Source organism: Centruroides vittatus, unplaced genomic scaffold (assembly GCF_030686945.1).
Source record: "Centruroides vittatus isolate TY-2023 unplaced genomic scaffold, ASM3068694v2 contig_559, whole genome shotgun sequence".
Taxonomy (NCBI): domain Eukaryota; kingdom Metazoa; phylum Arthropoda; class Arachnida; order Scorpiones; family Buthidae; genus Centruroides; species Centruroides vittatus.
The window spans coordinates 549420-561916 of NW_027122332.1; the positions used below are offsets into that span (position 1 = coordinate 549420).

At 28.3% G+C, this 12497-nt stretch overlaps 1 protein-coding gene across 1 annotated transcript in view; it reads left to right on the forward strand.

The window, feature by feature from the left end:
* Positions 1–1050: 1050 nt before the first annotated feature.
* Positions 1051–12497, forward strand: part of LOC136978869 (ral GTPase-activating protein subunit alpha-1) — a 72712-nt gene continuing 61265 nt past the window's right edge. Inside the window, exons 1-2 of the mRNA XM_067274691.1 lie at positions 1051–1251; positions 9174–9284. Of these exons, the coding sequence (XP_067130792.1) occupies positions 1146–1251; positions 9174–9284 (217 nt within the window). The 5' untranslated portion in view covers positions 1051–1145. The remainder of the gene's footprint in view (positions 1252–9173; positions 9285–12497) is intronic.

Here is a 12497-nt window from a genome sequence, read left to right on the forward strand (position 1 = left end):
TTAAAACAGATTTGGTGTCTATTCTCTGCTTATTGTTCTTTATTGACATTTTCTATTAATAGCAATATGAATCAATGATTTCTCTTAGAAAATTCAGAGTAAAATGCGATTTCTATACCTGGTGTATGCTGCCCGCCCCTCCGGGGGACCGGACCCGCGTGTAACACCTTAAATTGATATTTATCTATAGCTTATTTATGCTGATAAATCCCATCAATCTATCAGAAAAAAACATTACATTCTACAAAATACAAACTTTATATACATATATATATATATAATTGTAATTTAGACAGTATTTCTTCCCAATATATACTAAAATTCAGTCGGGGTTCAATATTATTGCATATTTTTATAAATAATATAGGCATATATACTACATAAAAGTAGTTTAATTATTTATTCATTTATGTAAGATAAATATATAAATTTATTTCCTTCGCATTGCTACTCATTAATTAAAACAGATGATGATAATCTGAACCGATAATAATCGCGCAGAAATTGACGACCAAAATCAGTCTGATCACTTCGTCTGTGACCTTTTTTTTTTTTTTTTTTAAACTTTTTCCGAGGCCCACTAGTGGCCTAGTGGTTCCGTTCCCCGAACACTGGGAGTTCGGTCGTGGGTTCGCGCCTAGCCAAGACGGGCTGGTCACGTGGAGTTTTCCGGGTTTCCTCCACGTCTGAGGGTCTCTTTTAGCAAGTCCACAATGGGGCGGCCAATGATGGTGAGGGACACCTCCCGAAAAATTCCTGGGGATTTTTCGACCCGTCCGGATTCAAACCCAGATCCTCCACCTTGACCGCTCGGACTTGCGGCCATCATCGGAGTTTATTGTATAATAATACAATTTACGAAACAAATTTTACGTACAAGTTAAAATATTTAAAAAGATAAATAAATAAATGAAATATTATTACTATATTAACAATAATTATTATTAATTTATAAAATTAGATATATTATAGACCATTATTATTTTTTTTTTTTTTTATTTTTTTTTAAACCGTGTCACCATCTCGTCACGACTGGCGAGGTCGCGACAGTCGCCATTGGTATCGGTGGGACGGGAGTTTATTGAAAACAAAGTAGATCGAATAAATTTTTAAATGAAGATTAAACTAAATCAAATTTATACAAAATGTTCAGTAAAAAACCTCACACGGATGTTAAAAAATCGATGTACAAAGTACTCGACGTTAAAAAAGATTCGCTTAGTCGTTTGAAACATCTTCGTTTAGTTTTAGGTGAGTTTTTCTCAAGTTAATTGTCAATTTCAACCGGACGTGACTTCATTCGTTTCGTCGTCACGTGACGAAGGAGTCAAATAAAAATAATCAATTACCCTTTAAATTATATACCAGGTTATATATATATATATATATACATATATCATTTATGAAGGGCAGATTTATTACATTACTTCATAAACTGATAATTGCTTGATAAGTTTTTTATTTTTTATTTTTTTGTAACTTGATGCCACAAAAGTCATGTGTAATATGCATCTACGTTATCGTTTATTGTGATAATTGTTTTTAATATTTTTGTTATTTGCTTTTGGATGATAGAATAATTGATTAAAGGTTGCATTTAATTAAATTACCCATGCTCCAATTTTTGTTTTCTTAATACTTTTTGTGTTATATATATCTATAGGATTTTTGCAATGTGATTTGCAAAATCATGCTGTTATTGAAGAATCTTTCCCGTTTGCATTGACGTAATCCTTTCGGTTATGTTCTGTGCTGATTCTTTCCGTCTTGTTCTGATTCTGACGCGTCTGACGAGCCGGTTGGACAGCCAAGGTAGTTAAAGCCCGACTCTGAATCTCTGGGGACCTGAATTGAACATGGGCCAGTTGAAAAACCTGAAGAATTTTCGGGGTGGTCTGCGTCGATGTGTCGAATCTCGTTTTTGTCTCTTGGGCCCAAACCTGTCGTGAGGGCCGAAAGGGGCCTCTTGGCGGGTTCGATTAGTGGGTCGAAAGAATGACATCTTAGTGCCCAAAGGGAAGAAAGAGTTTTAAAAAACAATCTGACAAAGTGAGTCTAGTGATGCAGAATGAAGCAATATTTGAATTTGTCATTTGTAGATTGCACAATCTTAGTAAAGTGGTTTGCATGTTTATAATTAATTAGTAATAATTTTAAATGTTTACGTTATCACATTAAAGTTATCTTGCATAGGTGATGTCGTAGAAAAAGTTATCATTCATTTTAAATCTGTAGGAATAATAACAATTTTATTTGTTTGCTATAAAAATCAGAAAGAAAGTATATCCTTTCAAAAACTAGAATTTACAGTGGTAATTTCCAAAATAGTTTGATAATTTTTTGCATTTAATTGTACAATTATAGCATTATTTTGATGAGGAATACCAAACAGAAAAAATTAAATTAGAGCATATATTCTTCAGGTATTTTGTTTCGGTTTATTAGACCATCCATATAAAGTTATAACATTAAAAGAAAATTAGAACAGGAAGATGTTATATGCAATGGTTTAGCCAGAGGAGGTGCAGAAGTTCTTTATCATAAATTTTGCCCTGCCTGGTATTTATTTTATCCTTTTGCCTCCTTCACTTTAAAACCTTGACAGTCATTGGTTATATGTACTGTAACTATTTAAAAATTATCTAATTGTTATATAGATTCTTATCCTCTAATTAAATTTAACATTTTGACATAAATTTTGTCACAAAAATTTAATTTATTTGGTTTATATTCATATTAATACTGCTAACCTAAACAATTATTTTATAATATGTAAATATATATGTATATTTATTTATTTATTTTAAATGCTAAAATCTATTATTGAAACTTAAAAGAACTTAAATTATTTTATATTATCCTTCTTCATTGTATGACTTTTTAGTCACATTCATCAGTTGAATTACATTTGATTGTCATTATATTTCTTTTCAAATTTAAAATCAAAGACATTTTTAGACTGAAAGAATTTCAGAGGAAATTAATAAGAGAATTTTTTTTTTGATAAATTTTATAAGGAAACTAAGTTAAATGCATTGCCAATTAAATTATGAATTTGCTAAAATTATATGTTGTACAGTATAAGAAGGAACCTTTATTATGACTTTATGAAATTTTCCTTCTTTAGCATTTACAAAAATTTAAAATAAAATAAAAAATTGGACCAGTACACTTTAAAAAAGTGTTTAAAATTAGTATTTTCTTTGTAAGAAGAAAATAAAAAATTCTTACATAATATGAGGTGTGTGGCAATATCGTCACACACCGCATAAGCTATTCACTGATGTTCTTGAGGAATGTGGTTATTACTGCATGATATACACCAGCAAAACTATTTGTTTTGTTGTTATTAAATATATATATTGTATTCGGATTATAAAGTTTTTCCTAATGAATAGTTAAGAAAAATATTTACAAAAGTAGAACTAATTTGCAGTTATATATAGTCTAAGTAGAGGGGATGTAAGGAAAACTTTGGAGTAGATTTAGGATTAATCCTGAACACATCCATTTCTTTTCAGTATTGGAATGGTTTACATTTTTAGCAGATTGCCAGTAATATCTGACAGGTGAAGAAGCTTGCAAAAGCAAAATTGAATACGGTAACAGGTCTAAAATAATAATTATTGAAGAACTATCTCAACATTCTACCATCCAACTAACTTGAGTTAGCAATTACCAAATAAATTTTGGAATATTTTGATTCATATTTATGAACTGAATTACAGAACTTAAAATTATAGATAGCAATCTTACTTTTTTAAAGACAATCAGATATGTTTGTTTAATAACTAACATTATTTAAACAAATTACAGTGTGTTTACTTTCTTTGCTTTTTAACCTGAAAGTACTGTTTGCTTCTTCAAGGTTAACATATTCATACAAAGAATTTATAATTTATATATTAAAATTCAAGATTTAACAGAAATAAGATTTAGATATCTACTGTACTTCTATAGGTCCTAAGGTGGTCTTTTTTCCTATACCTCTTATGGGTTTGGCCACACCCACAGTGGGTTTAGCTGAGTGGGTAGGGACAATGCTCTATGTATCCAGGACTGACCACTAGCATAATGGGATGTAGCTAAAACATTACTGACTACACATGAAAAATAATGCTGGGCTGCAGAACATTGTGGAAAAGAAAGGAAGAATCTCTATAAAGGACTTTCTTTTAAAAAGTTTAAAACAATAACTTAATATGTGTTACAAAATGATTTGTTTCTGTTACTAACTTATCATTTATCATTTAACTTCAATGTGAGATAAACCATTCATATTAAATTAACTACAATAATTTACATTTTTATTCCTAAAACTGTTGTATATATTATCTGTATAATAAATAATGTAAAAAATGCTGTTGTTATGTACAATTAAATTTACTAAGATGTAGAAAGAGTCTTCAAAGTGACACCTTATAAATCATTTATTTCCATAATTTTAAATCCAAAATGGCCTTGACCATCCATTTCATCCAGCTTTTAGTCATCTAGGTCTGTTGTATTAAAAATAAGGATTATATAGTCAATGTTGCTTAAATTTTTTACATTGGTACTTGTGCTTAAATTAAAATGTTTGCTGGAAGTATACAGTTTCAGATATATGTTTAAGAAACTTGATATGCAAATGTAATTTAGTACTTTAAAATTGATGTAAATAAAATTATTATGCTTATTCAACACAAAATTTAACTTATAATAATCTAAATATTTAAAATATTGGAATGTGAAAAGATGTACAGACTGTGTAACTTATATATTTTTATGAAATCAATTTAAAAAATTAATACTAAAAAAACTACTTTTATGTGAACTAACCTGGGACAAACAGTTCATTCATTAAGGCAGGATTGGGCGGCCCTTGGGCCGCATGCGGCCTGCAGTAATATTTTTTGCGGCCCGTGTGGCATAAATATATCAATTTCCCAGCTTAAGGAAGTATTCAACAAAAATTATTTACGTTATTTTCTAATTGTTTTAAAACAAACGTTATTTACTACAACTTATGTTTGTGAATAGTTTTTTGCAATGAATTTAGTAAAAATCAAAACAAGAAACCGGCTAACAGACACATCAAAACTAATTTAAAACTAGCAGTGACTAATATTTAACCAAATATTTCCAATATATTATGTTTAGATCAGTGCCAAAAGCTATATTAAGTATACCTAAGCTAATTTATAATTATATATGAATAAAGAATTGTGATTTACTGACATTTTCCCCCTCTTTTCTCTTGTGTGCAGCCCGCGTCAGTTCAAAAGTTTTGAAATGCGGCCCTTACGTAGAAAAAGGTTGCCCATCCCTGCATTAAGGTTTGGTACTAAGATTCAGAATTGGATTCTTTGGAGATTTATTTGAAAGTAAAAATTGCCATTGGAGTAGGTGAGTCCTGGAGATGAGCTTGATTGGTTCAAAAGTATTAGAACCTTAATGAACAAACTGTTTGCTAAAAAGTAGTTTTGTTAATATAACTTTTGATGCAGAAGTTTGTTAATGAAATTAACATTAAAAGTGTATACAGTTCTATGTACTTTTGTACGTAGAATTATGCGTTAAATGTAATGTATGGTATTATATGTAAGTTTCTTATTAAAAAATCAAAACTCATCTCTGAGCCAATTATTATGTAATATTTATTAATTAACCTAAATATTTTTATTTTTTAAGAAAAAAAAGAATTTGGACTCGCTCCATCTTCAAAAGTTACTTGAGGATATAATGGAGTTCAAATAGAGTTCAAATATTGTCAAAGTAACTATTGTTATGAAGAGAAATTCTATGATTATTTTTATAGCTCTAGAGATAAAATAATGTAGAATATTAGAAAGAAAATATGGTATATATATATAAACAATATTATTATTTGAATACAAGCCAAACACTACTGTGCTTGACTTGCATTGCTTATATTTATTACATTTGGCTTAAATTTATTGATAAATATTGTTTATATATGCATATCAGTATCAAAGCAAGGAAGGAGACATCAGTAATATAGTAGAATGTGCTTAATGTAATAAAGGATATTCTTATGTGTTTAATGCTGTAAGAATTAAAAAAATCCTAAAGAATATGACAGAGATGGCCAAACTTTGTTACAATAGGAGCCATATACAGTCAACAAACTTTCAAAAATATTATGTTTATGTTAGTAATATGTGCCAAGTTTACGAGGAAAATTATATAATTATATGGAAGCTGTAGTAAGTGTCTAGAAGAGCCAAATGTGATTATGAGCCAAGGACATCTAAGTTAAAATACACTTATAAAACTTTGCTTATTGTATCATTATCCTTTCACACTATCAACCTCAACATGTTATATTGATAGCACATAATATTTATCAGTTATTGTTTTGTTTTTACCAATGCTTTAAAAAATTAAACATTAATTATTTAAATTATTTGCTTAATATATATAGTTTAAATTCCTTACTTCAGTTATATTTTGAATAAATTAGTATTAATTATAGGAATAATTGTAATTAATATACCTTTAAGTTATACATTTTTTTAATTGTTAAACAGTTTCTTTTAACATCAAGGTCTATAAAACTGCAAGTGCATAAACATGGTATCTGACACCTACTGAAGAAAACAGAGACATGAAATGATGATGACAGACAGTTCAAGTTTTTATAAAGTTATAAAAATAGCCAATCTATTGGAGTAACTATTGATGATTGTTTTGGAACAACTACATTTGAACAGTTTGAATTAAGGTTCTTTTGTAACTGAACACACAAAAACTCTAAATTTTTAAGAACTGCTTATTTTTGCATATGGGCCTTGAAGATGGACTTTGATAGCTCAAAAGTGCTTAAGAGATAAAATGTATTAATAATGTTTCTAATAAAATGGGTTTTTTTTAGTAACTTTATAGAATTAAGCATACAAATGCACTGTTTTTTAATTAAATCCTTGAAGTCTTTTGTTAAAAATTTGACATTTGCTTTAATAAATGTGTATGAGATTAAGGTTGGAGAGATGATGTTCTAGGGATAAAGCTAGATTTATGTTGCTGTATTTAGCATTTATGGTTTAGTCGTTGAATTTCACATCATAGTTGAGAGATTTTGCTAAATTTTGCAAAGAAGAATTGGAAGAATCTTTATTCTTTCACATAATTGATTCATTGTCTCATGAGGAATTGCATGAAGAATAGGGATAATACGAATGATGAAAAGTTAAAAGAATTAATTCGTGTGCATTATTTATATACAGGTTGAGAATCCTTTATCCAAAATTCGAAATCCAAAAGTTTGAGTGTTGACGTGACATGTTACATATGGAAAATTCTACAAAATACTGGGTTGTTTCAGTGTTTTCTTCAGGCCCTTTCTGGCTGTCCATCTAATAAACTTTATGAGAAGTAAGTTATGTACTGTACATACAAAAAGTGTGACATTGATTTGGAAGATATGGCACTCACCTCATTAATATCTCCCAAACCAATCCAAGGACTAGTAATGGTAGCAATTATTATTAAGAATGAAAACGAGTAAAGAATGCTGGAAAAGTCCAGCAACAATGTTGCCAGTTTTTTTTTATATTGGCTACTAAGGTTTATTGCTGTCAATGACATTTTGCAAATTGAATTAAATTAACTGTTTGAGTTATATATATAAATGTTTTTTTTACAGAATGTAATTGAATCATTGCCAATATTTACAATAGAATAGATTCTACAGGAAAAATAAACCTAAAATCCTCTGTATAAAGATTTTTTAAAATACACTTTGTTTTTGAGATATGCCTGCCAAAAAAGGCACTTTTAAAATTTCTCACAATACTAGAGTTGCCAAGTTTTTAAAGAAATTTTGTTCTGTTTTATGCTTTTGTCAACTGATATAGGTAACAATGCCACTCACTGCTGTGTTTATTGACTGATGTAAGTAAATATTGCCTGAGTAGACTCTTTGCAATAAATGTAAATGAAGCCTTATCCACTTTTAGGATTTTGCAGCATACATCTGCTTTAGAATAAAAATAGTACTTGAAAAGCAAGAGTTTTTCAACATAAATTTACTTTGAATAATATTTCTCTTTTTACAGAATTAAACAGAATAATTAACAAGAACTGCTTAGTATGTCCTCTGTGGACACTGATATTTGCTTCTTATAAAAACAAGTTAAGCTCCACGATCATATGAAAACAAGCTTATTTTTGATGTATTTGAAAAACAACTTCCAATATTTATTGAGCTTCAGTTTGTATGTGTTGGTAGCATAGAAATGGAAAACGAACACTAGTATACTTTTGTGGAAGGTTTAAAATCAGTTTTTAATCAGAATTTTTGGCAGGCTTTATCTCGAATGAAGTAGATTTTGTAAAAATCTTTATAAGACTTTCCCTCATAAAGATTTTTACAAAATCTACTTCATTCGTGATATGGTCTGCCAAGACATGCTTTAAAATTGAACATTTTATATATACAAAATACTTGATTTTAAAGCATATTTTTAAATCTATATTCTGCAATTTAAATATAGAATATTCTCTTATTGTACACATTTATGTTGAGTACATTTTTAGTACCAACAAATAAGTCTTTGGAAATGTTTTCTTTGTCATATATTGACTTTTTGTCTAGGCTCTGTTGCTAAATTTTGCTTACAGATTTAATTATTAAATAAATTTAAGTAAAAAATGTTTTATCTCATCATTTTTTCATGAATTTTAACTTTTGAAGAAGGAATCATGTAGCTTTATGTAATTGTGTGTTTCTCAAATACATTCTTTTGTATGATCAGTTTAAAAAAAAATAATAAAATTCAAATATTAAAAATAATTAAAACATTTATTTGTTTGATAGAATAAAAGGAAAATAAACATGTCAAAACTTATTGAATGTTGTATTTGAATGTATAGAAAATATAAATGAAACTCTATGTCATTATTTTTAATACATTACGGATACAAATACATTGTCAAAACAGTTAAACCAGTTATCTTTGTATTTTTGAGAAAATTCAGCAATGAAAGATTGATAATTGAATAGACAAATACATTAAAAATTGCATTTTTTTTAATACTTTTTATAAGATATGAATTATCATTTTCAAATAGTTTTCATATAATATATAAATAAATAAATGTATATATTGATTTAAATAATATATAAACATACTTTGATGATTAAAATACATTATATTAACTATTGTTAGATAATTCAGATGTACAAGAAGCCAGACTTTTTTTTGAAACAAACTACAGTCATATCTACTATATTTTCTATGATGTCTTTATTGCTATAGAAGCCAACTTAAAACAACGGGGTAAGTAATATTTTTAGTTTATTCGATTGTAAAGTACAGATAATAGCTGCGTAGAGTAATTTATCATTTTGAATGGGAATTAAAGATTTATTTTATGTCGGGGATTTCCAGTGGAGTCGATATAGACCCCCTGGAGTCAATGGAACTCAAGGGGTCAAATTGATTTAGTGGAAAAATCAGATACATATTGTACTTTTTTGCACATTTCAGATGGTTTTCTAATAAAAATGATAACAATCATATGAGAAATTCATTAACTGATTTAATAATTTACTCCCATTTTATAATTTAATCCCAAAATTTTCATAATATTGAATGAAGGTCTTGGGTTATGTTATTTCCCAAGACCTTCATTCAATATTATGAAAATTTTGGGATTAAATTGTAAAATGAGAGTAAATTATTAAATTTTAAGGGGGTTAATTGAAAAAGAATGTTTTCTCTATGGGGGTCAATGCAAGAACTCGTGTTTTATATTATGAAATTTGACATTAGAGATACTCTAAAATAAATTATCTGTTACTATAATATTTTCAGTGTCCAATCTTCATTTTTAAATGCCTCTAATCAAGCTTGAAGTATTAAACCAAGTTTGAACATCAAACACTGAAAGTTAAAGAATGGCTTTTTTAACTATTCTTGATGATATCTGCAAGGTTTTTTGATCTTGGGTCTTCTTTCTAGAGGATCATAGTTGTTACTTACTTTTTCCATCACAAGATGATATAACTTAATTACAAAGTTAAAGAACAACATTATCTACGAACAAATAATGCTTGTTTAAATGCGGATGATATTGAGTTGAGAGAAATAAATGTTTTCATGGTGTAGTATGACTAAGGATGTTACAATTTCATTAATTGCAACATACATTGCTATCATAGTCAGGTGTTACATCATGTGATTGTAGCAAACTGGGTTATAAAAAATAAAACAATATACTATTTATAAATGTTACATGTGTATAAGAGAAACATAATAATTATTTGTGACAATACAAAAGGTTATAAAATATATAATGCAATTAGTCTAGACATCTGTTGTGTACATTTTGTGATATTATTTTTATTAATTTCCGTAAAAATGATAAATAATGATTTCAGCTGTTACTATTTTAATAATAATCTTATGTTTTTTTGTATTTGATTTTTTAAGGAGGACCAATTACCCTAACCAAGTTATATAAATAATGTTTATTTGACGTATAGTCTTGTTCTTTCTCATTTCCATTTTTATCTTTAAATATGCGCACACATTCTAAGTAGGATGTAATATATAAGTTGATATAAAAGAAACTTTGACTGTCAGGCCATAATGAACTAATATCGCTCAGTCCTATTTTGTAATGCAGAAGGAGACATATGGAGAAGGGAGTTGGTCGGTGTAATATGGGGTCAAACTGTTACTAGTGTTAGCCATGTTTTTGTATATTCTGTTATTAGTAGCCTTTTTCGTAAACATACTTTTAAACCTTTTTGTTTTCATTATTATAAAGTATTGTCCGTTGTTATATCTAAAATAACCTCAGGATTATTTAGTCATAACTATGCATAGATTTCGTTTATTTCTCACACTGTGTACTCAGCAGAGTGACACTACACTTTTATTACACTATCTAAGATTTTCTGGCAGAAAATTCTTTATTTAACAAACATTTTCAACCTATTACCATAAGCCATCTTCAGTTTCAAACTAAAATTAAAATTTGTTCCAAAAATAGAACATTGTATTTTGAATTTTTACATTTAAACTATATTAAATACAAATTTAAAATTGCGCAAATTAAATAATTAAATTATGAACAATATAAGATTAACAAAACAAATACAAGGTTAACTCAAGGATTTTTATGTCCTAATCTTTTTTTTTCCAAGCTGAAGGTAATTCATTTCCATCAATAAATTTACATACAACAAATGTTTGGGTTGCATTATAAGTGAGTTGGGAACTTACAAAAACTCGAGGTTAGTGTAGAAAAGAGCATCTAATAATTACAATTTACTAAGGAATGATAAACTAAAGAAAGAGGAACAATCTGGAGTATAAAGAATACATTATGAAAACCAACAATTAGGAGTCAACCAAGCAAATACAATGTGGAAAAATGCCATAGTAATTCAATTTTAGTGGCAATTTTATAAATGGAAGGTTTGTTGTAAAGTGAGGTGAAACAAACATTATTAAAACAGTACATTCTCCAACCAGTACTATGGACTCGGAAAAATAAAGATATACAAGTGCAAAATTAAAGAACAATGCCTGAATGCTAGGGATGCAAATACATTACTTCTTTTATTATATATTTGAATAAATAAGAGATACAGAATTATTAAAATGTGTTTATTAGTCATATACTGGATGATTTGTAATTAAAGTACTCCTATTCAACACTGTTTAGTGTGATATTTAGCAGTCCAAATGCAACCAAATCTGGAATGCTTACATTTCAGAACATATGCAAGTCATTTTTGTAAAAACAAATTAGTTTTACACCTTCACTGGATGATGAGTACATAACAAAACCAAAAATTTAGCACAAAAGCTTAAAATTTTTGGTAGAATCATAGGCTCATTCTACAACTTAAAAATATTCTATTTGATTTAGCTTTCAATTTTTGAATGTTGTATATAATCTTATGATGGTTGTTTAATACTACAAAAAACATTTGTTTTAAATTAAATGTTAAGGTTTTGTTCTGTATTTTTGGTTTTGTGTTTATCCAAAAAAAATATAAAAATATTAGTACCAAAACTTTGCAGCATCAAAAACCACTTTTGAAGCTGCAAACAACGAAACCTTCTTTCTTTTGCTTAGCTACATATATTAATAGTTGCAGACAAGTTCTGGGTATAAAAGTGACTACATTTGTTAAATGCTATTCATATCAGCTGTGATGGACATCACTTTGCTGGAATGTTCATTTTCATATGAAAATAATGGCAACACTGTGGCAGCAGCACTTTGGAACATAAGAATTTACACTGAGGACCATTTATTTCACAAGCTCTTGATAATTGTTACTCCAATCAAGGAGACTGGATGTTGGGGAATTCAACCTGGTAAAGAGCACAAACCTATCATTTCACAAGTTATTAAAGATATTATTACCACAGCTGTTGTTGGACAGTCAATGAATAATGCATGTTCAGTTCAAGGCACTTAGGTGCATTCTGTGGCACAGTGTGGAAAGTGAAGTTTATGCATTGTTATTT